Source organism: Carassius gibelio, chromosome B12 (assembly GCF_023724105.1).
Source record: "Carassius gibelio isolate Cgi1373 ecotype wild population from Czech Republic chromosome B12, carGib1.2-hapl.c, whole genome shotgun sequence".
NCBI lineage: Eukaryota > Metazoa > Chordata > Actinopteri > Cypriniformes > Cyprinidae > Carassius > Carassius gibelio.
The window spans coordinates 12,959,005-12,982,469 of NC_068407.1; the positions used below are offsets into that span (position 1 = coordinate 12,959,005).

At 36.5% G+C, this 23,465-nt stretch overlaps 2 protein-coding genes across 6 annotated transcripts in view; both read left to right on the forward strand.

Moving 5' to 3' along the window:
• The first annotated feature begins 510 nt into the window (after nucleotides 1-510).
• On the forward strand, nucleotides 511-12,563 carry rgs9b (regulator of G protein signaling 9b). Of its 2 annotated transcripts, XM_052570195.1 has the most exons (19): nucleotides 511-741; nucleotides 2,010-2,106; nucleotides 4,277-4,327; nucleotides 4,474-4,580; nucleotides 4,954-5,005; nucleotides 5,202-5,260; nucleotides 5,426-5,502; nucleotides 6,644-6,725; nucleotides 6,832-6,894; nucleotides 7,504-7,533; nucleotides 7,640-7,701; nucleotides 7,893-8,006; nucleotides 8,099-8,214; nucleotides 8,410-8,497; nucleotides 8,825-8,963; nucleotides 9,056-9,138; nucleotides 9,243-9,366; nucleotides 11,330-11,748; nucleotides 11,829-12,563. In XM_052570195.1, the coding sequence occupies exons 1-19, from the start codon at nucleotides 676-678 to the stop codon at nucleotides 11,983-11,985; spliced, it is 1,986 nt and encodes a 661-aa protein (XP_052426155.1). In that variant the 5' UTR covers nucleotides 511-675; the 3' UTR covers nucleotides 11,986-12,563. The 2 variants fall into 2 exon arrangements, with proteins under 2 accessions (XP_052426155.1, XP_052426157.1); XM_052570197.1 differs by lacking the exons at nucleotides 11,330-11,748; nucleotides 11,829-12,563 and having other exon boundaries at nucleotides 518-741; nucleotides 9,243-9,826.
• A 494-nt stretch (nucleotides 12,564-13,057) lies between these two features.
• mrtfab (myocardin related transcription factor Ab) overlaps nucleotides 13,058-23,465 on the forward strand; it is a 30,706-nt gene continuing 20,298 nt past the window's right edge. For 2 of the 4 annotated variants that reach the window (XM_052570709.1, XM_052570713.1), the window contains exons 1-3: nucleotides 13,058-13,192; nucleotides 13,910-13,980; nucleotides 17,039-17,234. In XM_052570709.1, coding sequence (XP_052426669.1) covers nucleotides 17,111-17,234 — 124 coding nt within the window. In that variant the 5' untranslated portion in view covers nucleotides 13,058-13,192; nucleotides 13,910-13,980; nucleotides 17,039-17,110. Of the gene's footprint in view, nucleotides 13,193-13,909; nucleotides 13,981-17,038; nucleotides 17,235-20,868; nucleotides 21,100-23,465 lie in introns of those variants that run through there. The other 2 variants (XM_052570714.1, XM_052570715.1) reach the window with 2 other exon arrangements.

Genomic DNA, 23,465 nt, shown 5'->3' on the forward strand with positions numbered 1-23,465 from the left:
CCTGGGTTGCTATGGTCACACAGGTTTGTTTACGCATTAAACTCGTGGCCACGAGAAAAACATGTCGTTCCCTCAACATAGCATCTCGAGGCCACAACATAAGGATTTCGTTACCTCGAAAAAATGATATCGTGGCCACGACATAATATGACGCTCCCACGAGTTAATATGATGTTCCCACAAATTAATATCTGGTGGCCACGACATATTATCACGTTCACATTATCAAGTTATTATGTTATTTTTTTACCTAAAGAGTCTAGAGAATAATAATAATAATAATCCCAACAATTACAAGAGGGTTTCTACACTTCATGCTCGAATCCCTTGTTATTTATGGATTATAATAATCATAAATCCAGTTCAGAGGCTTTAATCATGTAGTTTGTTGTCAGCCCCAGGTCCCTGCCATAGACTTCATGTGAGAAAAGATGATACCACAGCGCCACCTACCGGACATGACGCGTTACTGTAATCATTGCCCTCAGCACACACAGGTTTACCTTCATGAGCAGAGCTGTTACCTGATTGGCGCACACAGCCATCGTCTTTGTGAGCATCAGTGATGATTATAGATTAGACACCGTCAAAACGATAGTACGATTAGCTACCGAGTATTCCCTTTCCATTTTCTCGTCTTCGACCGTCGACAGACTGTGTCGTGAAGAAGCGAACATGACCATAAGGAATGTCCGGGACCATGGGCAGCGATTCAGACCGCGTATGGCATGCCTGAAGAAGGTGGGTTGAGAGCATCATCCATAGCTCATCACCATCTGTGTTATTTACGTTCTCGCGAATGAGATAAGAATAATGCTACACTTGATTTCTATAATCTAACAAGGAATCCTTCATGCTTTAAGATCCAGGGATATTTCTGTTTGTCTTGCTGTATTTGAGCCCAGTAATATAAATAATCCATGTAGTGTTGTGGGCTGTCAATTTCACTTTCACTGGTGATCCCATCCATTCAGAATATTTAAAGCGTCTTGTAGCATATGTGCCAAAAAAAAAAAAAAAAGAAAAAGAAATTGCGTTTGTCTTTTTGTTTTGTTTATTTGTTTATTTATTCATTTACATACATGCATAATTTTTAATACATCGCTTTCAGGTCAAGATTTTTTATTGATTTGACTCTGTACATAGATTTTTTTTAAATTTACGTTTAAATTTTTTTTTCACTTCCTAAAATTTGTTGATTTGTTTTACAGTTACAAAATGAATTTTTATTATTACTAAGTGCTGACTCACAAAAATATTACCCCCCCTCTAATTAATGAATTAAATTAAATTTTAAAAAGTAAAATCAGTTGCTTTGTTACAATGACTGAAATGAAAGTGGTGTCAAAAATCTAACTTTTCAATCACTTTAAAATGAATTAATGATGAGGAAAACTCATAAAAACGCAATAAAAATGTAAACTCATTACATAATTTAGAAATTAAAGAAATGGTTAGATTTTATATGCATTGTAAATATGTTATGACATATGAATTGAAACAATTTCACAGTGTAAGTGTTAATTGTTTATCAGCAGCTTATTCTCAGGTAAGGTCAGTGTGTGCTAATGGTATTAGTCTAGCTTTGCCATGAGCCTCTCATATAATGCAGTCCCTATTTTATCACTATGATACTTCAAACTGCACGTTTGAAGTGATCCCCGACAGTGTGTTCCATTAAAATATGTTTTATTAGTGCATTGCTTTGCTCTTTGCCAATGCATGGATAATAATAACCCAATAACTCGGCCAAGAGCTTTCTGTGATCTAGACCAGGGTGCAGCAAGAGTTCACAAACAGTCTTCATAAGCCAGAGAGCCTGACAAAGCAAGAAAAACTTCAAACAGCTGAGTCACAAATCAATCACAGAGCATATTTCAAAGAGGTCAGTCGCAGCCCCTTCAGACCATGAACCAGCAGGGAGAGAGATGTGAGATGTGCACACAGCCTGCCACAAGCTAAAAAATAGATGTTTTTATATTATACATATCACATTTTTTGCATGTTAGGTGGAGAGCGTGGTGTTGGAGATGCAGGACCCCAAAACTGGAGTGAAGTCTCAGACCCAGAGGCTTGTAATCACCACCATCCCACATGCTTTAACAGGTGAGATCCTCAGAAATACCTGCTGCTATTACTCAAGAGCCAATCTTTGCAGGTTTCAAGCTGATGACATCTATGAGATGTAAGACCCAGCATTTGTAATTGAAAATAGTAGGCTCACCCACTCATTTGTATTGATTTGTGCAGTTAGTTTACTCTTCAGGGAGCGCTAGTCATCTGTGCGGTCCATGCATTATGTGGGTCTGAGACTGAAGAATCTATTGCCATGACAACCTCTGAGCAGCTGGTTGCAGTGACTGTCTCCAATAGGCTGCATGGTTTCAGGGAGGAGAGCTCTTGTAATCTCCTCGGTTGGTCTTAATGCTGTCAGCCAGCTACATGTAACATACAGAGTATGATTAACTTCAATTTGTGATTGCTTAAACTTAACTGGAGCCTCTGATAATTCAGAGCGGTTTTGATATCATTTATACAGTGGAAAGACACCTGAGGTTTTTAGTTAAAAATTCATTGAAGTGATCTGGTTTGCTCCTCAGGCTAGCAGACCCTAATGAAGCCACTCAGATTCACCCCTGCAGAGATCTTCTCATTAGTCTCCTATCACGAGGAGCTCAGCGGGACACACAGCGGTTCACCGAGTCATAGCGTGATACCTATTTTAAGAATGCACCTTTGTTTTGTGTCTTATACTCACTGTTGTTTTCACCTGAAATACGCTTTATGAATATCTCATTTAAAAGCCTGCTAAAATGATAAATCATATAAATTTGATACAAAATCATATAAATTATATACTAATTAATTACTTTGTAATTATTCTCTGCCTCCATTTTTACTTCCAATTGAGCTTTTTTTTTATTTTGCGTAGATTCCTCTCTGCCACTTAAAGATAGGGTAGGCAATTTATTATTTTTTTGTAGGCACCCATTTTTTATTATACTGGTTGAAGATCTCTTCAAAGCCTGATCTATCTATAATTTAAGTGCTCTATATATTCCGTATTTTCCGGACTATAAGTCGCACTTTTTTTCATAGTTTGGCTGGTCCTGTGACTTATAGTCAGGTGCGACTTATTTATCAAAATTAATTTGACATGAACCAAGAGAAATAAACCATAAATTGGTAAATCATTACCGTGTCCAGCTGCGAGAGGGCGCTCTATGCTGCTCAGTTCTCCTGTAGCCTACACTGAACACATAGAGCGCCCTCTCACGGCTGTAGACGGTAATGTTTTCTCTTGGTTCTTGGGTCTAAATAAATGCGACTAATAGTCCAGTGCGACCTATATATTCTTTCCTCATCATGACTATTTTTGGACTGATGCGACTTATACTCAGGTGTGACATAGTCAAATACGATATATAGCTATATATATATATATATATTCTATTTTCTGTGGAAGGCTCAGGACCATAATCAATGTAAAGCAAGGATAAACATTGGTAGAGTTTTTGCAGAGATGGAGGAATTAGATGGAAAGTTTGTTTAACTCATTATGAGAAACTTGCGTAGTTTCTTCTTGATAAGTTAAACTTCTAGTTAAAAGTATTCCTAATAGGTCGGACCTTTTTTTGAAAGTAGCCTATATTACTGGATAAGAGATGCCTTCACTTTCATAGACCCATTAGAGCTGTGTTTGTGATGTCGGGGGAGCATTTGCAAAGATTGTTTGAAAACGTGCTTTATTTTTTTAATATCCGCTCAGTGACACTCATAACAGAGAAAATGAGAACAGCTTTAATAGTTTCTCATTATGTTTCATAAATGCTCATATTAGTATTGACTTGCTGTCTGGATACTTCTATAGTTTTAATTTAGTAACATTGAGATACTAGTTTTTATTATTGTTATGATTTTTTTATTTGTATGTTTTTGTCATTTTAATATATATATATATATATATACAGTATATGTATCTATGGATTTTCTTTTTTTTTCTTCATTATTTTAGTATAGTGCTTCACTAAATATTTTTTTTTTTAATGTATTTCAAATACCAGATTTTTCATGTTTATTTTATTTATGTTTTTTATCTTAATTAAATTTTGTTGTTTTGGTTAACCATAATAACCCTGGTGTGTTTGTTTTGCTGATGACTCCTGGTGGGCACATTCAATCTGAAGGCCAAGATTCCCACCCACTGAGTCTTTTATTACTCTAAAATGTGTTACTTTAACTTCTAACATGTTTATTGTGTACATTATTCTTTCAGGGGAAGATATTGTTGCATGGATCGCTAATCGATTCAAAATAGATGCTGCGGGTAAGTCACATATCCCACTCCAGATCTTTTTAAATTATTATGCTAATAGATATTCTTGCTATGCAAATTGACGGTGTGAGATGCCGTACTGTTCACTTGGGTCTTGTTTAAATGCATTAAGTAACGTTCTCACTCTAAATGCTTAGAGGCCCGAGCTATGGGGACTATGATGGTGGCGTTTGGGTACATCTATCCACTACAAGATCATAAGAGACTCATGCTTAAACCAGACACATCCCTGTACCGCTTTCAGGTAACTTTCACAATCAAATTACATTAATTACCATTATGGTTTTCACAAAAATGATAAGCCACACAACTGTTTACAACTTTGTTTGTTTGGAAAGGTTTCTTGAGCGCCAAATCCGCATATTAGAATAATTTCTGAATGATCATGTGACAGTAAAGACTGGAGCAATGGTTGATAAAAATATAGCTTTGCCCATTACAGAAATGATTAACATTTAAAAAATATATTACAGTACGAAGCGGTTGTGATATTACTTATTTTACTGTTATTGATCAAATACATGCAGCCTTGGTGAGCATACAGGAGAGGAATTCTTCTTTCCATATGCTGTGTACTAATCTTTTCCATTTCTTCTTCTGTACATGTCTTCTTCCAGACTCCATATTTTTGGCCTGCGCAGCAGTGGCCGGTGGAAGACACAGACTATGGTGTGTAATCATCTTTCATTTTTCATGCATGCTGATGGGTTGTCATAGCAATAATTCACAGTGAGGTTATTCATCATTATTCTTCAAACAGCTGTCTGAGATAAAGAATGTGATAAATTGCTTCCATGTTGAGTCATATCACATCTTTAAATTGGCTTTTACTGGCAAGGTCAGATGTTTATATGTGTATTCCCAGCAATTTATTTGGCAAAGAGAAATATACGGAAGAAAGGGATGTTGGAGCTGTATGAACAGGTAATTGAACATCTTATCCTTCATCGTCTTGATACACATGTATTAAATATATATTAATGTCTCTGAAATCCTATGTTGTTATGCAGAGGAAGAGGAAGTCACTATAAAAAAATTGAATGATAAATTAAAAGATTAGACATAAAATGTGTCTGTTTCTCTACTCAGGAACAGTACAACAATCTTTACAAATGGATGAATCACAAGTGGGATTTTATTGTAATGCAAGCCAAAGAGCAGTACAGGTGGGTCACACTTTACTTTAAATATTGCAGAATACTTATGATTTATCATTGCTCAATCAATCCGTGTCTACACAGGTTCTCTAGCACACTCTAAATTTTTCATTTGACAGCTTTTAGCTTTGATTACTGTGTGTATTCGTTGTGGCACTGCTCCAACAACCTTATGCAACACCACATTTATTTCCATCAAGAGTTGCATTAAGTTTTGGCCCAGATCTTGTATTGACAATAGGATAGACAAACTCTTCTTTAAAGCCAACTTCATCTCATCTCAAAGACTTTCAGAAAGGTTACGGACACAACTCTATGGCGACCAAACCCATGTGTGAAAATGATTTCTCATGCTCTCTGAATCACTCTTCACAATTTGAGCCCAATGAATCTGGTCATTGTCATCCTAGACGCTTTTTCAGACTTGTTTTTTTTAATTATTATTATTAAACACTACACACTGCAACAATTCGAGTAAAAAGAATTGTTGCCGAAAATATATTAATCACTGCAAAATAATCCAATCCTAGACCCTTTAGTACTTGCTTATTTAAATCCAAATAGCAACTTTTTGGCAAGGCAGTGTGTATTTTGTTTATAAAGCTATTTTCTTCAGCATATACAGTGGTGGCCAAAATTATTAGAAGCCTTGGCAAATTTTAGAGTTTTCAGTTGTTTTTGTTGAAATGGTCATTACAATACCCATAAATCAGACTACTGCCAGAACTACATGCGGCGTAAGGAATCTTCTGGAACATTGAAAATGATGGACTCGCCCCCTCAAAGTCTGCACCTCAACCCCATCGAGAAAAATTTGGGGCGAGTTGGAAAATAAACTGGACAGATCTATTATACATTCAAAGGAAAGCCTTCAGCTTGAGTTGCAGAAGGCATGGGATGACTCAGGAAATATACTGCTCACTGCTGTAATTGCTCCAAAAGGTAGTCATACCAAATATTAAAGTTAAAAGTGGACAAAAACAAAACCGTACGACTCACTTCATCTGATATTTGTTGTGCTCAGAGCAACCATCTGCATGTTTCATGAGCATTATGAAAAGAAATCATGTTTTGGAGGCAAAAAAAACGATCAATATTTTTCTAATCATTTCGGCCAGCATTGTAAAATACACATTGCTTTTCTGTGTAGAGCGGGTAAAGAGAGGAAGAAGCCAGACCGGGTGGTTTTTGACTGTCAGGAACGGGCCTACTGGGTTGTACATCGGCCACCGGTGAGTTACCTTTAGACTGAGTATATAAGGTCAATTAAAGTGACATATTTCCCTGCAAAGTGACTTAAAGATGTGAAAGTACAATTGTGCCATTTCTACTCAACAGCCAGGAACAGTTAGTGCCATGGACTATGGACACGACAGGATGGTTGACCCTAACATAGAGGAGGTAAAGGTATGTGTGAATAATTACTTCTAAAGAGAAAAATACATATATTTTGACATTCAAAATGACAACTAGGCCTTCAAAATACAGTATAGTAGGTCTGATGAAGAATCTTGTAATAAGACATGTGGCTGTATATATATATAACACTGAGAGATTATATTTGTGGTGAGAGCTTGGGCTTATCAAGGATATTTCTAGTATGTCAGCTTATATCCAATAGGATTTCAATGATCGTAATCTGACTGCTTGCCACTGCAAAAGCTTGATCGTATTCGATAAAATAGCGTTGTTTTACACCCTTCTCTCTTTCTTTCCTACAGATTCCTAAACTTATCTGTTGAGAGACATGACAAGAAACAGCAGATGACTACAAAATGAAAGCACACACTCAGTGGATCATGAAATCGGATGGACTCTGTTTAATAGAAATATGAGTGCATGCTTTTTAAAATGACATTGCAAGTCCACAAAGAGACCTTGTTCACTCTCTCTTCAGACTCTCATCCCAAACATGCTCACATTTCAATCCTTTGCTTTCAACACTGTGCTTTAGAAAGAGTCGCCACTTCCTTTCTTTGCACTTAAACTGTTTCTAAAATTGTTTTACAGAAAAAAACACCTGACTACTACAGAAGAATTGTAAGTACCAAAGAACTTTAACCAACACAGATATTTAGATGCAAAAAGCAATGATCAAATTTATTCATTTATTTTTTGACCAATGAATTATTGCGCTTTCTTGCAGATTATGTTCACTCAGCAGTGTATCATGAGACCAAGGGTGAAGTCATCTGTCTCAATTGGAGCGTATGTTACTCTGATATAACTTATGCTATGGGTAGAATCCTGTATATTCAAAAAATAAACAATTAATTATATTATATTATATTATATTATATTATATTATATTATATTATATTATATTATATTATATATTATTAAAATATAATTTAAAAATATATATATTATTATTAATAATTTATGTCATTTTTTTGCAGACTTGTTAAATACACAACAACATACAAAGAGCACGACCCATTTCTCCACGCCTGCCTCCCAAGCAACCCCTGGTTAACAGATGATGTTACCTATTGGACCCTCAACATGCCAAAGTGAGCCAGATACAAACATTTTTATTTAAACAAAAGCTTGTTTTTGTCTAAGTTAAACATTTGATGAAATATCGTGTGTTTGGTTCATACAGTGTTGAGACGCCTACTAAAATGAGGGTGGAGCGCTGGACGTTTAGCTTTGGAGAACTGCTTATGGACCCGCGGGGAAGGGACGATTTCCGGCTTTTCCTTAAAAAAGAGTTCAGTGGTATGCATTTTTCTAAACTTGCTCCCGTAAGATGCTAACATTTGAACAATGTTGGCAACGGACTTATTAGGTGACTTGTTGGTTTAGGTCGACCCTATTTTAAAAATGCATTTTAATTGTTGATGTTCATATTCAAAACTGCAATGATTATTATTTATTAGAGGAGATTGTGACTAGAATCTGATTACTGAATAGGTGAGAATCTTGCCTTCTGGGAGGCGTGTGAGGATCTGAAATGGGGCGCTGCTGAGACAATGAAAGAAAAAGCACAGCAGATATATAAGTAAGGAACACGTTTTTGGCAGTTTACTTCTGTGAACAACCATTTTCAGCAGCTGAAATGTAATAATTTAATTGATTATATATATATATATATATATATATATATATATATATATATATATATATAATCTTTTCGAAATACAATTACATAGCAACAGTTTTTAGAGTTATAAAATATATACTTTCATATTATGTTATATAATATATTATATAATGTATTTCATATTTTTCCCCCTTAATTTTTTAATCATTAATGAAACTAATGACTAATAAATAAATTAATAATATCAGCATTTAACGCTGGCATTTTTTATTTTCATTTGATTAGGACCTTTCTGGCTCGTGGAGCTCCACGTTGGATCAACATTGATGGCAAAACAATGGACATAACAGTGAAGGGTTTGGCACATCCTCACCGTTATGTGCTGGATGCTGCCCAGACCCACATTTACATGCTCATGAAAAAGGTCTCTGCTCTTATGAAAGATTTTGCATCTCAAATGCCTTGTGCTGTTTACAAACTTGAATTTTTTAATTTTGGCTATGTTCTTTAATAAAGGACTCATACGGGCGATATCTCAAGTCCCCAGTCTTCAAGGAAACTCAGAAGAAGGCCATTGCTCCTGAACAACACAGATTTACGTGAGATGCACCTTTCTTTTTGTTCCAATATATATATTTAAAACTGCTTTATAATGCATAAATGACATTAAAAATATTCTTTACTCATTTCAAATGTCTCCTAGTGAGACGCAGTTGGAGCAGAATGCCAAAAGAAGGCGGCCCAGCCTGAGTCCCATCATCCTCAGACAGCAGGAGGAAGAACAGAAGGCCAAACTTGCAGCAAGTGGCCCGGTGGACATCACACAGGTCATGAGCAAACTGGAAAGGAAACAGACAAAGTGAACCTAGAGACCTAGAGCATGAAGAATAGATACAAGCAAATATTTACGATAATCAAAAAGGAAAACCACCTTTCTGATCAAAGCAATAAACAGATTTGCAAGCTAATTTATTTATATAGAGAGCATGTAATATATGTTTGTAATATTACACAGATATTTCTAGTTTTTTAGAAATATACTTGATCCATTTATCCTTTTTAGGAGGCCATTATGTTATTCTTTCACAGTTTAGTCATTCACAATCATTTTTAATCTTTGTCATATTTACGTTTTGTTAAATGTCATACATCTCTTGTGTGTCGAACTTCATGAAACTCTTTTTCATTTCATACAACCAAAAATGATCACATGTTGTCGTCCTCAAGTTTGTTTAATTTACAAGTGTGCTGTAAATCATGAATTTATTAAAATGCATACTAAAACCATTTATCCCATCTGTTGTCACATCATTTGTCTTTGTGATTGTTGTTGAGTGAAATGTATATATGTATCTCATCAGTTTGTGCATAACTTTGACCTCATATCATTAACTTAGGAAAGAAAATTCTATTCTGTCATCATTTACTCTCCTTCATGTATTTTGAAACCTGCAATGACTTGCTTCAAGAGTGGTCCAGGCTGTTTTTTTCTATACAGTGCGTGTATATACCATACCAAGAGTTTAAAATCATTTTATAGCTTGATTCTATTCAATTCCTAATCAAAGTGTGAAGTCAAAAATATATTTTTAATTAATTTAAACATGAATAATAGCATACGTTAGAAGCAAAGAATACAAATTACAGTAAGATTAAGATTTGCAAAGCACAGATATTAAATACTCTTTAATGGAATCAAATAATTATGTAAATCTATCTCAGAAAAAAAAAAGTATAACAGCTGTCACTGAGGTGGTGTTCTTTTAAAAGCTACTAATATGCACTCTTTAGGAACTAATTGGTACCTTTAAGGTACTAATATGAAAAGTCACTGTCCTAATGACAGATTTTGTACCTTTTTTTTCTGAGATTGTAACACCAACTGTTTTAAATATAGGATGCAAATATATAGTAAAAACAGTTCCTTGAAAATCTTTGAAGTGCATTGTATAATGATCACTAGATGTCATGCTTGTGCTGCTCTCACAAAGGCATTTTTTATTTTTTTTTGGGAATATATGTAAAACAGAATTTCTTTGTTATGAATAGACTGTTATGAAGCAGTTAAATTTAATCAGTATATACACAGAACACCACAGTTTTATATAACGGTGACCACTGAGGGACTCTTACAAAAGTTGCAAAGGTTCAAATAGTCACTGATGCTTGAAAAGGGAACAAGAAACATTAAGGAATGGGGGTAAAAACATTTGAATGAAAATGTGTAAATTTTTCTTATTTTGTTTATATGTATATATATATATATATATATATAGAATTTTTTAAGTGCCTTTCAGAAGCTACAGATAATTTCCCAGAGGACAAAACCAGTACAATTTTCCCTAAACATCAAATTGTGACATACAGCCAAGTATGGTGACCCATACTCAGAATTTGTGCTCTGCATTTAACCCATCCAAAGTGCACACACAGCAGTGAACACACACACACACACACTATGAACACACACCCAGAGCAGTGGGCAGCCATTTATGCTGTGGCACCTCGACAGCAGTTGGGTGTTCGGTGCCTTGCTAAAGGGCACCTCAGTCATGGTATTGTTGGCCCAAGACTCAAACCCACAATCCTAGGGTTAGGACTCAAACTCTCTAACCACCAGGCCACAACTTCCCCACAAAATACCTAATATACATTTCATTGTCTTTTTGTATCGACCTCCTGCCAGAAATGTACTGTATTGCATGGTCTATGGCTATTCCTAATTGCAGGTTACTCAAAACAAACGGTATTTAGTACTAATACATACTTTGCATGACCTGTGTCCCACAGCTCTGCCGGTTCACAGCACCTGTGCCTCATCTGGCAGTGTATACAGGCATTTGTGAAGCACAATCCACTGCCTCCCCTGGGTTCATGACTTTGCCCAACAGTGCTGCCTGTCCCTCTCCCATCAGCGTCGCCATCGACAGCACTCCAGCCTCAGAGAGGAGGTTTGATGGCAACGGAGGGCCTTCCTCCTCCCATTTCCCATCAATTGCAGAGGCATCAGTATCAGAGGAAGAGAACCAGCCACCTGCCCCAAAGTCTCGTATGGCTCTGTCACTGAGCAGACTCCTCCGCAGAGGATGCAATGCCCCATCTGTCTTTGCCAGCCTATCCCCAAAATGTGCTGTGGCTTCAGGAGGAGGCAAAGTACAGCCCCTGGGAGTAGAGCCAATTGCACAACCTCAGCCCAGAAGAATTGCAAAGTTAGTACTTGCACTTGCACTTTGGCCTTATTTCAATGTGATTTTACATTATATGAAAAATAACCAAACTGCTTTTACAGCTTTTTTCAAATCAAAGTTGACATCCCACCTGAATGCCGCATCTACCCCATTGATTCAGAAGATGAGGAGGATGACACTCCTGATACAGCAAGAGGAGGTGTGAAAGAAATCATTTGTCCGTGGGAAACTGTCACCAAACAAGATGGAACTGGATAGAAGAGTCATAGACGAGTAAGAAGAGAGGAAGGAAATACACTGAACCAATATTGTGTCATAAATATTCTGTCTTACAACCCCGAGAAGGCTGTGGTAGTAATGTATGAAGTAACCTCATCTCTAATTGACCTGTATGATAGTTTTGATAGCTATTAGGTAATGCCTACATGTTATTGTAGCCAATGATATGGGTATAATATGTTTAAATGTTGGTTTTATATACATAAATTCGTATTCTGATGTCACTGTTCTTTTATGACTGAAGGGGCCTTATTTTAAGAGATTTTTATTTTTTTGTTTTGTTTATCGTCAGTTTGTTTAGTGGTGCGGAAAAAAGATTTTGTACTTAGCTTGTTCACTGTTTTATATAGCTGCAAAACATGCATAAATGTGAATTGCTTTAAGAAATGTTATTTTCATAGAAGTAAATCTAGTACGGCAGTAAAACGGAATGTGGATACACATTTGCTGTCTTGAATGTATAACCTTTCAAATGTTTACAGTTCACTTCAGAATGTGAATTTGTTCATGACTCGTGTTTAAATTGTGTAAGTGCCTCAATAAATCATTCAAAGTTAGTTATTCTGATGTGCAGTTGGTACATGTGCTATATTCAGCACCCAGTGTTATTATTTGTGCATTGTTTTATTTACATTTTGTTTCTTTTCTTATAAAACGTCCCTACAGAGGGAACTGGAAAAAACTTGTGGTGATGGGGACTTTTATTATTATTATTTTATTTTTTTACCTTAATTTAATTATCCAAATTTCTTATTTTCATAGCAGGACTAGTCAACGCCATTGGTCTCGCAAGCACAAAACCACCAGTTATTGTCTGACTACATTGTTTAATTACATTTTACTTCATATTATTTATCATTATATATTTGTTATTGTTTGTTTATTATTTATTTAATGTAAATTTGTTTTGTTTTACATTTTATTATATTTTTACGTTTATCAATATTCGGAAGACAATTAATATATATATTTTTTGCATTCGTAACGTTACATCTTCATCTGCAGAGCATGAGGTTTTTATTTTAAACGGACTTTTATTTTCCGGAAGCGCTTTGGCTGTGCTGACTGGCTTCACAGCACTCTGCGGTTCAGCAGCAGAGAGTAGCCGGATGCCTCACTAAATTCTTTTGAGTACATAAACACCTTTGTAAAGCTGAACGGTTGTTGCGTTTCACTTTGCGACTCGGTAAGTCGTTCAAATCAAACATGTTCGCATGTGAGTCCCCCTTTAAACGATGAAAGTTTGAAAATAGTCAGAACAAGTAGCGGTATGTGACAGTTCATCCGTTTCTCATGTATTGTTGCTCAGCGCACATTTCATTTGATCCACTAGTGTCTGTTACTACATACACGCAGCTGTCGCGACGAGGATCTGACCAGCTATATCTGGACTGTTTAGTCTCGTTTAACATGATGGATTTTCAAATGTGTGAGCATCATAGCAACACAAGCTTCTCATTTCCTGTCATGCCGCATCAGTGATGAATGCATAACAACAAGCGATAAAATAATAAATGTAAAAAAGAAAAGAATCGGGGTTTTATTTTCTAAGAGAATTATGAAGCATTCGATGAGCTAGTGCTGGGACACACCTGCTAACCAACAACACATGCGAATCTGTCCCTTTTCCACTTGAAGGACACAGACTAGCTAGCTCAAGGGTCTTATTATATATATGAATAAAATCTGCCCTATTTAGGTCAATTCTTTGAACTGCATGCTCATGATCTGATATAAAAGAGGCATTTCTGATTATTACATAAGCATCTGCATTGACTGCTGCTATGGCAACACTTATCTGTAACTCATGGCGTAATTTAGATGCTTGGCTTATGGATATTGTGCAATGATTATGTATTTGGACAAAGTTTCATTACAAATGCTGATCCTCTCTTTCACAAAGCCTTCAAGATGCTCTTCAAACTGTGAGTGGAAATGAGGCTGAACTCTGTTGCTGTGGATCTCGTATTTAAGGTATTGTGCAATTTAACATTGATTTGATTATGAACTCATCTGTACTAGCATGGCACATTCAGAATTCCTGATCTACTCCAGAAGGCTGTGCCTATCCATATTATGTTATTCTGTCAGTTTAATGGGATATGGGGTGAAGATTTATGTGTTTTTAGTATTATTTTTGTGGCTGATGGTTAAAGGCAGGCGTGGACCTGCACGGTGAGGAATGTCAGAGATCTTTATGTCTTTCCCCTTGTCAGTGTACTGGACCTGAACACTGCATGTTTGAACACTGTTTTTCCTGTAAACTTGGAATGTTCTAAGAAGACAATCCCTTTCTCAGAAATATATAAGGAATAGTGTGCAGCCAGTCTGTCATTGCTACAAAGTACACTCCAGCAGCTTTACTGGGACGCATCAGTCTCATCTCGGTCTTGTATCACCTCGAAGGATTCATTTTTTAATGATAACCTGCTGACTGTACATTATTCAGCTTGTTGTATATCTGCTTGTCTAATAAATACATACAATAACATGGAACATTAAGTTCTTTTATCTTTCATGCATATTAATTGAAAGATTCTGTAAAAAAAAAAATTGTTTGTTTTGCTTACATAAAGCAGTGGATCTCAACGATTTATAAGTGTGACAAAGCTGCTTGTTTTAACTTTTTTTTTATTATTATTATTATTATTATTATCAGAAATTTGACCAAAAACCACTTGTTTTATTGGATTAATTTTGTGATTTTTTTTTTTTTAGCATTTCTGTATTAATTAGAGTTAAATTATTTGAATATACTAATAATAATATATTAATTTTAAATATTTTTAAGTCATCCTGGAAGTTTTCTGAGTCCCACTGGTTGGGAGCCTCTATTTATCGATTTCTGCTGCCAACCACAAACTTACTACTCAACTGCTATATTTGAACTACTAAGTTGCACAGTGTTGCCACTCAGCTGTTTTGATTTGCATTGGAATGGTGCAAAAGCAGAACCAGTATGTTTCCATGAGTAATTGTGAAAAGTACCGTTTCGCATCGTCATAAACAATATTTCACCTTAGATCAGAATCGAGTGTTCTAGAGAGCCATGTTATAAGCCAGACAGGTTTTAATATTAACGTGTTATTGATTTTCTTTTCTTTTTTTTCATAGTTGGCAAGAGACAATGTACTGTAATCGAATACAACTTCTCAAAGAAAAGGGCACAACTTGCCGTAATGCTCAGGCGTACAGCAATAGGAAAACTTTTAAATAGTCCCAAAAGGCTTGTCAAATATTAGGTAACTGTTTAAAAGGAAATGCTGTCTTTTTTCCACCCCACCTCTCTTCTCTTGGGATGGGAGGGTGGGATTGGCGTATCGATAGACTCTGGATGCTGATGAGATCCTAATGAAGAATGCATTAGCTAACAAGATGGACAATGCTTACTCGAAACAATAACTCGGATATATAGTCCGACATTGATTTGGTTGCTCTTTATAAGAACAGCATTTAGGAACACTCCTCTCATATTCTGATCTATTTCCAGTAAATCAGTTCACCCATAAATGAAAATTCTGTTATCATTTTCTCACCCTCATGTCGTTCCAAACCTGTTAGATGTCATTCCTTCTGTGGAACAAAAAGAAGATATATTGAAGAATGCTGGCAACTGAATAGTTCTGGTTCCCATTGAATCACATCATATACAATATAGACAAAAATACAACAGGAGTCAAAGAAAACCAAAACTGTTTGGTTACCAACATTCTTCAAAATATATTATTTTGTAAATGGGTTAGTAAATGGAGACAGAATTTTCATTTTTGAGTGGACCGTCCCTTTAATGTCAGTAGATGTGCTACATTACCTCACAAGTGGAGAGTTGCATAATGTGCATTTGTGAATGCCATCTACACAGTTTTAATGCTCAGAATGACCATTGCCATCACTGTGCTCCTAGTCAGATGATACTTTAAGCTGTTTTAATGTGTCATTGGAAACTGCGTCTAATTCTCCATGTGGAGATTTTACCACTACGGGGGTTGACCTAGACTTCTTTCCAGGGTATATGCCAGAGTTTTTCTGCTTAATGCATTCGACTGTTGGGATGAAGAAAGAAAAGCACAATGAAAGCAAATAAATAAAAAGAAGGCTGAATAACACAATCAGCAACATTGAGATGTGGACAGATGAGTGGATAATTTAGAATAATCCACAATGTGTGTGTGTGTGTGTACCCTCTAAAATAAAAACAAAATGCTGCGAACACACTAAAGAAAATGTGCAGGTTGCTCAATTTCATTCAGCGAGTGACGACTTTTAATAAAAATAAAAAAAGAGACAAGTTATACATATGAATCATGTGCTTTACTCTTAAGTGTTCTAAAATCAACTGCATTTTTCTGAATTTTCATTCGCTTCTGAAATATTTTGGTTTTATTAATACCATGCATTGCGTTATACTGTGGTTTGCAGTTTTTCTTGCCATTTTCATTTTCAGATTATCCAAAATATTTAACAAATTAATATGCACGGACCAGCAGATGTGTAGAACTCTGACTTATTCTCACTCGCAGATTAGCCAATCAGTCTTTGTTCTGTCGAAAACGAGACCAGACAAAGTGTTTTCCAAAAATCTCCCTAAATCACGTACTGCTGGAGGCTCCGAGTTCTCCACCTGATGTTGTTTCACATGCTTGTGTAAATCGCTGCCTCCAGTCACATTGGAAGACATTGAGTGTGTGTGAGTTCCAGTGTGAGTTGCACAACACTTCATGTCTGAACTTGTAGTTTTTTTGTGCTTTTACAGAACATGTAACAACCACAGTGGTTTCACTGGTTTAAGTTAGCGAGTGGTAGCGAGTGGTTTAATATAGGGAAATGCATGGCACAGTTTTTGTTTTAGTACAGCCTGTGCTGCATCAAACATTTGCTCAGAAAGGTCATTTATTTAGGATGCGAACAAGTCTTTATTTGGTCTATTCCAAAATATAAAGATGCCTGATGACAGAAATATACCCATATGCTCTTTATATCCGTGTATTGCGGTTTCTAATTCAGCCTCGTCTCTGTAATGAACCCATCACAGGTCTGACTTCACCCAGCTGTCACCCTGGCAGCGCAGGAAGCCAAGCGTGGGGAGGAGCTAAGCCCTGGCAGCATGGTGTCTGCGGTGGGGAGCGGCTCTGTGCCCAGTCCTCAGAGCGAGGCGGTGACCAGTGAGCTTCAGGAACTCTCTCTGCGGTCTGTACCAAGCTTACCGCCCCTGAAGGAGCGCAAGAATGGTGAGTTATGGCACACTAATGCTAGTCCCTTACTGAAAGTTAAGTCATCCAAACACACAATCTGTCCATTCAATATCATGTTTTATACATTCAAGTTGAATGCTTGAATCTGATTGGCTGACGAACGTTCCGAGGTGTGCAATTATTTTCTGGGAAATTCACAGCGAACGTAGTTCCAGTTAGTTCTCCTGATCGCATTACAGTTCCATATCACTTCACATATAGTAAAGCTGGAATAACGGAAATTACAGGACTAACAAAAACAACAACATGACAGACGATTTTCCAAAAGTAAATACACATGACATTTCTCACTAGCGAGGTAATAACAGCTGCTGCAGTCTAATTCATATATGCTCTCTCTCTCTCTCTCTTTCTTTTTCTTTCTCTTTCTGTCTCTGTGTGTCTCTGTCTCTCTCGCTCTCTTTCTAATATATATTAGAATAATAACTTCATTAATAACTGCATTAGAATGCTATCATGGCTCAAGCCTCCATTACCAGCTTTAAAATGACGTTTTGGAACTAGCAACAGAGGCATTGGATGAGATGCGGAAGAAATAATCCTACTCACAATAGCGATTTAAGTACAAAAACCAGACGAATCCCTTTAAATATATCTTCTGATCGATGTCTTAGTGTGGTAGCCGTAGTATAAGCGGAATAATTGACACATTATAAACACATATATTAGCAAACAAACCTTTTTTGTATGCAATTAATCACAGTTAAATGGTTTGACAGCACTACTATTTTACAATATTCCTTTTTTCAATGTACTTTATACAAGTAAATGCAGACTTGAGCAGAAAAAAGTCAATTATACTCTTACTGACCTCAATTTTGAATTTTTTTACACATGGTATTTAGTTATTACCATATTCATTAGGGCTCATTTAAAATCTTCAATTATTCATGATCTTCGAAATAAAAATGCAATCAAATCAACAGCTCGTGAATCAAATTGAATCAGCAAATCTGTATTGATCCTCAGCGCTAATATTAAAGTGCTGTGGTGTTTACATTACAAAAAAAAGCTGAATAGTACAATGTAATAGTCTTAGCTTCTTTTCTTTGTAGAGGTAGCCTGCGTTTCATTAGCCACTAGGTAACTAGATGAAGAATGATTTTACAGTTTAGTGGTGTGGAGTTTCTCAAAGCAACAGGATGTACAGCCAGATATTTTCTGTGGATGTAATTAGATCAGTTGCAATGTTACAACTTTGTAAGCACAGAAGTGTTTAAGCCGATAACAAAGAGAACGCAGAATGCAGTTACCTTTATTACTGCTGCTATTTGCTCAGAGACATTGGGTGCCGTGAAATGGAAGGAAAGAGTGTCTATTTTTTTGGGAAACTATTCACATTGAAAATATGGAGGGTGTTTTTTGATATAAGTTTAATTTGCAGTGCTGATGTATAGTTGTGTGTATGCTAAATGTGAACAAGGAAATTCATAAGCATTGTGCAGATGGCTGATTCATTAAGTTATGTAATGCACAGTTTTCTTTACGTAAAGGAATGATTATTCTGGTCCTGTGGGAGTAGTACTTTACATATGGCTTGTTAAATCTGTGTGACATGTAGAAGGACTCTTTAAAGCGTGTCCGTTCAGCTCTCTGATCTACAGCAGACACTCGGTCTGACTTCAGGAAGCTTTGAGGAAAGGATGATTTAAAGAAGTGAAGATTAAACCGAGACAGCAGGAAGACGCACAGACGCTGCAGCATGGGATGATTTGACTCCAGACGGGTTGCACTTTCATTCTGAAAAATCTGTGGGTTGTTATTATGTAAGGTTTGCTTTGGTAGGCAGGTGAGCGGTGGGATGTTGTTGCTGTCTTTTCCAGAACTGAAGGAATGCCAGTTAAGAGGTAAACTCCCATGTGACAGCACCTCAGAAACTCACGGCCTGCGGTCACCACTCCCTTTTTTCAGTCTTCAGCCCCCCGAGCTGCACTTCATCGAGGGTTAGATACAGTAGCTGACATGTTGATGCAAGACTTCTCTCTTCTCTTGCACAAACCAGAAGTGATCGCTATAAGGTGCATTTTGTTATTAGCAAGTAAATAGGGATTTAATTTCAGACAGAAATAACCACAGAAACTGCAATTTAGCAGATCAGTTAACAACTGTTAACAACAGTAAAGACAAAGCAGTGTGCATTTGAAGAGATGCAGGCAAAGACTCTTTCAAGGAAAGTCTTTTCTCTCTGTAGCTGTATTTGCAATGCCTAATGAAAGCTATTTCAGCAATCCAAGCCCAAGTCCTGTCTGATGGAATGGGGAAATCCTGAAATCAAAAAATTGAACGAAATTCGATATTGACTGTCCTATAAATGTTGCTCAGATAGCATTAAAGAAAGCTAATATCTCAGGCTGAGCCAGCCAGTGTGCATGTGTGTTCCGAAGTGAGCATCTCTGTTTTTACGGCTTTTTATTATGACTTTACCTACTTTGTTTTTGTATTTCTGAAGTCTTTGATGCAGGTTTAATTAGATATAATGTAACTGACTGATATATTGACAGTAAAGTACTCCTATTTACATTTGATGCACACATACTACACTATAAAAAATGTAAAGTTGAGAAAGCTTAAAAGTTTAAGGCAACCAGCTTTTGGATTTTGAGTTTTCTCAACTTATTTTTGTAGGAAATCTTTGAGTTTTCTGAACTTTCTGTTGTTTAAGGTTAATACAGTAAAATGAGAAAACTCAAAAATGTCCTGAAGTTGGTTGCTTTGATTAATTAATTTTTTTTTACAGTGTATGCGCAACAAACTTTCTGTTCATAGAGAAATATTGTGGTCAAAATTCAAAAGTGAATACAAATTTGCATTTCTTTACATTTCCAAACAAGTAACATTCTTAAAAACAAAAATTTAATAAAAATTAAAATTTGGGACTTAGATGTTATTGTAAAATGGTATATTGAAAATTGAATTTCAAATGCCTTTAGATAGAAAATAGGATGTAGAATTGCAGTAGAATTATAATGAATTGATAAAACTAGAAAAAAAGTTTCATACAGATTTTATTTTAAACTAGTGTTACAATGACTATATTTGTCAGTTTTAGCACAGTTTCTGAAAAAAAAAAAAAAAAAAAAACTTTTTGTCTGAGAATTTGTCTTTTAGCAAGCCAAATAAAGCTGGACAATGAATCAACAAATAACTTTTTTGGAGGTAGTTTTTCAGCGGTTGTCAAAATTAGCAATGTGCAGCGAGTTTGAAGTGAAGAAGTTTGCACGAGAGAACAGAGCCCTGAGGAAGGATGTGTGTTGGGTAGCCGTCCTAAACTTGATTGCATAACATTGTGTACAGAGCAGAAATCCTGCCTAAGAAAGCAGGTGGTCAGGACAATGACAGAGGGCTAAAGGTGATCTGGAATGTGTTTTGACTTCAGTTTCTGGCTTGTAGCTCACACACGCTTACTTCTATAGTAAACCAGTGACCTCAAATCAGGACACAAAGTTCCTGATCTCTCCTCCCCTCTCTCCTGGAATGAAAAAAAAATGGCTTCAAGGAGCAGGAAAACTAGGAGTTGCTCAACAGCACAGCTGAAAGCGGAGCCTGAAAGCAGCACTTAAGCAGTAATAAGGAAGAAACTGGCTCCCACAGACACAAACACTTGTGCTAACACACCCACATCTGTAGGACGTGCACACACACGCCGGCTCTGAGTGGAGGAAGGTGAGGGGCACAGACACACCCTGCCGTTCTTGGATCTCTCAGCAGAGCAGTCTGGAGTTCAGTCATTCCGCTTCATTCATAGCTTGTTGTGTCGTTCGGTCTTGAAATGGATTAATAAAGATTGGCCGTGATCGTATCCATATTCTTCTGCACTGGAAGGATATGGCCATACATTCAGGTACAGTACTTGCACTCTTGGATTTTTATTTTTAATGTTAGATGATTGCTGATGTGAATGAAGTCGTGTTGAGGCGTGGTAACCGTGAGGTTGAGGTTTAACAACTTCGTTTAATAGCTAAGCCCGCTGTTTGTGAAGTACTGCTCAGGATTTATTGCCGTCTGAACTGAGGTCTCACTAAACCACAACATTTACTTAATCCTGAGCTCAAGCAGTTGACTGTTGAGGTTTTTAGCAATTAAAGATGCTTAACATTTTTGTGTGTTTGGAAAATACCTGGGCTTACGTTTGCAGATAAATATTGAAGTAATCAGTAACAGTTGTGGAATGTGGCTGATTAATTATTCTCCAAGAATATCCGTTAAACATTTAATTTTAACTTGATCAAAGATTTAGACAACTTTATTTTTTAATTGACAACTTTAGCTGTTTTTTTTTTCAGTCTGTCTGTCTGTCAATCTACCCATCTATCTAATGTGTGTGTATGTATACACACACACACACACACACACACACATTATTATACTATTTGTTAATTTATTTTTTAATCTTTAATTTATTTTAAAATTATTAATAAGTTTTAATAATTCAGTTAGTTGCCAAGGCAGCATTTATTTTCTTTTTTTACTAAAGTGTTTTCAGCTTTATTTAATTAACAGAAGTATTTTTTTTTTGTTATATTAATTGTTAATGAAGGCTTAATAACTAAAAATGAAATAATTGAAAATTATAAAAAATAAATGGAAAACGTAATTATTATTATAGGGCTGATCGAAAGGGGAATGCCAACAGGACGTGACCCAGATCGAACTCAAATTTCCTGAGCATCACAACAACTTTTTTATGACCCTCTTTTGCACATAAAACTTGCAAAAAGAAATGAAAGAATGGAATAGGCCCTATATAACCTAAAAGTCATTCATTCACCGGTGACACGCCCCCTAAAGCACACTTCTACTACTTACTTCTACTCTCTTTCTTTGCTTTCGTACTTGAAACTCTCCAGAATGATATGTTATAGAAACAGATCTGTGGAGAGCCCACCCTGGAACTGCTCCATCTGCACGGGGAGGGATGTGTCAATGATAGGGCTCTGTTGTTTAAACCAGCTGTTTTCTCCCTGAGGTCTGGCAGTGGAGCTCAGAGCCTCGAGGAAAAGACCAGACTCCTTTTGGGACAGAATGTCTGAGTCAACAAGACCAGGAAACGTACTATACCATGTTTGATGCTACATTATAAATCAGATCCAGGACAAGGAGGTTTGACAGAGTCCTGGCAGAAGTATGCGTAAAGAGTGACTGATTATCTGCGAAAGCCCAGTCCTCCAGATGGAGGTGCCTTGTTGTGAGATATTAGATAAAAGACCATTATGTGGACTTTTTGTGGCAGTCGCCATGAGATCCTAACATTGGTTTTTAAGTGCATCTGATGGATTGATCGAAGCTCTCAAGTCGTTTTCAATCCCACTGCTACAGTTAATATTGGATAACAGTGATGTTTCTGTATAAATGGTCAAGATTTAGACCGTTAATCCTCGTATTGCATCATTATTGGTTTCCAGAGCAAAGTTACTCTGCCGTGGGTTTTGCCCTGACTGTCTCTGGGCTGCTCTCTGGTTTTCTATGTTATGTAACCTTTTCGGAGTGCTTGCCAAGTTTAACTCCAGCGTGCTTACACAGGCCCTGAACATAACAGGATGGAGGGAGGAAAAGAGAGCCATTGCTTTGCATTAAATAGACATGACCCACAGCTGGCCTTAATCCCCCAGCAGCCTCTCGGCTTATCAAGGCATCTTCTCTCTCGCATACTAACATGTCAGGTGAATCATAACACTAGAAAACACATCTTGCTTATTGTGGTGATAATGATAAAGGGACAACAAGGCTGGAATCAGGATGGATGGGTATTCCAGGAACAAGGAAGCTTCCTAGAATTCTCTGGCTTAGTTGTTAAGAAGTATGTACTACTTGCAGGCACAGACAGAACCGTATAATAAAGTGGCCTTTATAAGATTACATCAGTTTAGCTGCTTTGATTTATTTGATTTGCCCAAGTGCAGTACGCCAGAACCAATAATGCGCTCATGTCCCTCAGCTATGAAAAGTGCTTTGTCAGCTAGACACATCCACAGTGCTGTTTGCTTTTTCACTGCACCACATCTACATAGCAAACCCAACAGCCAAACTCAGTGTGCCCCATTGATTTCAAACAAATACATAGATAAGTGAACTTTAATATATCATGATCCAAATAGTTGTAAGCTAGGAATATATATATATATAGAGAGAGAGAGAGAGTCAGTAAAATATTTTTTATATAAATTCTTATATTCAGGAAGGATGCATTAAATTGGTCCGAAATTACTG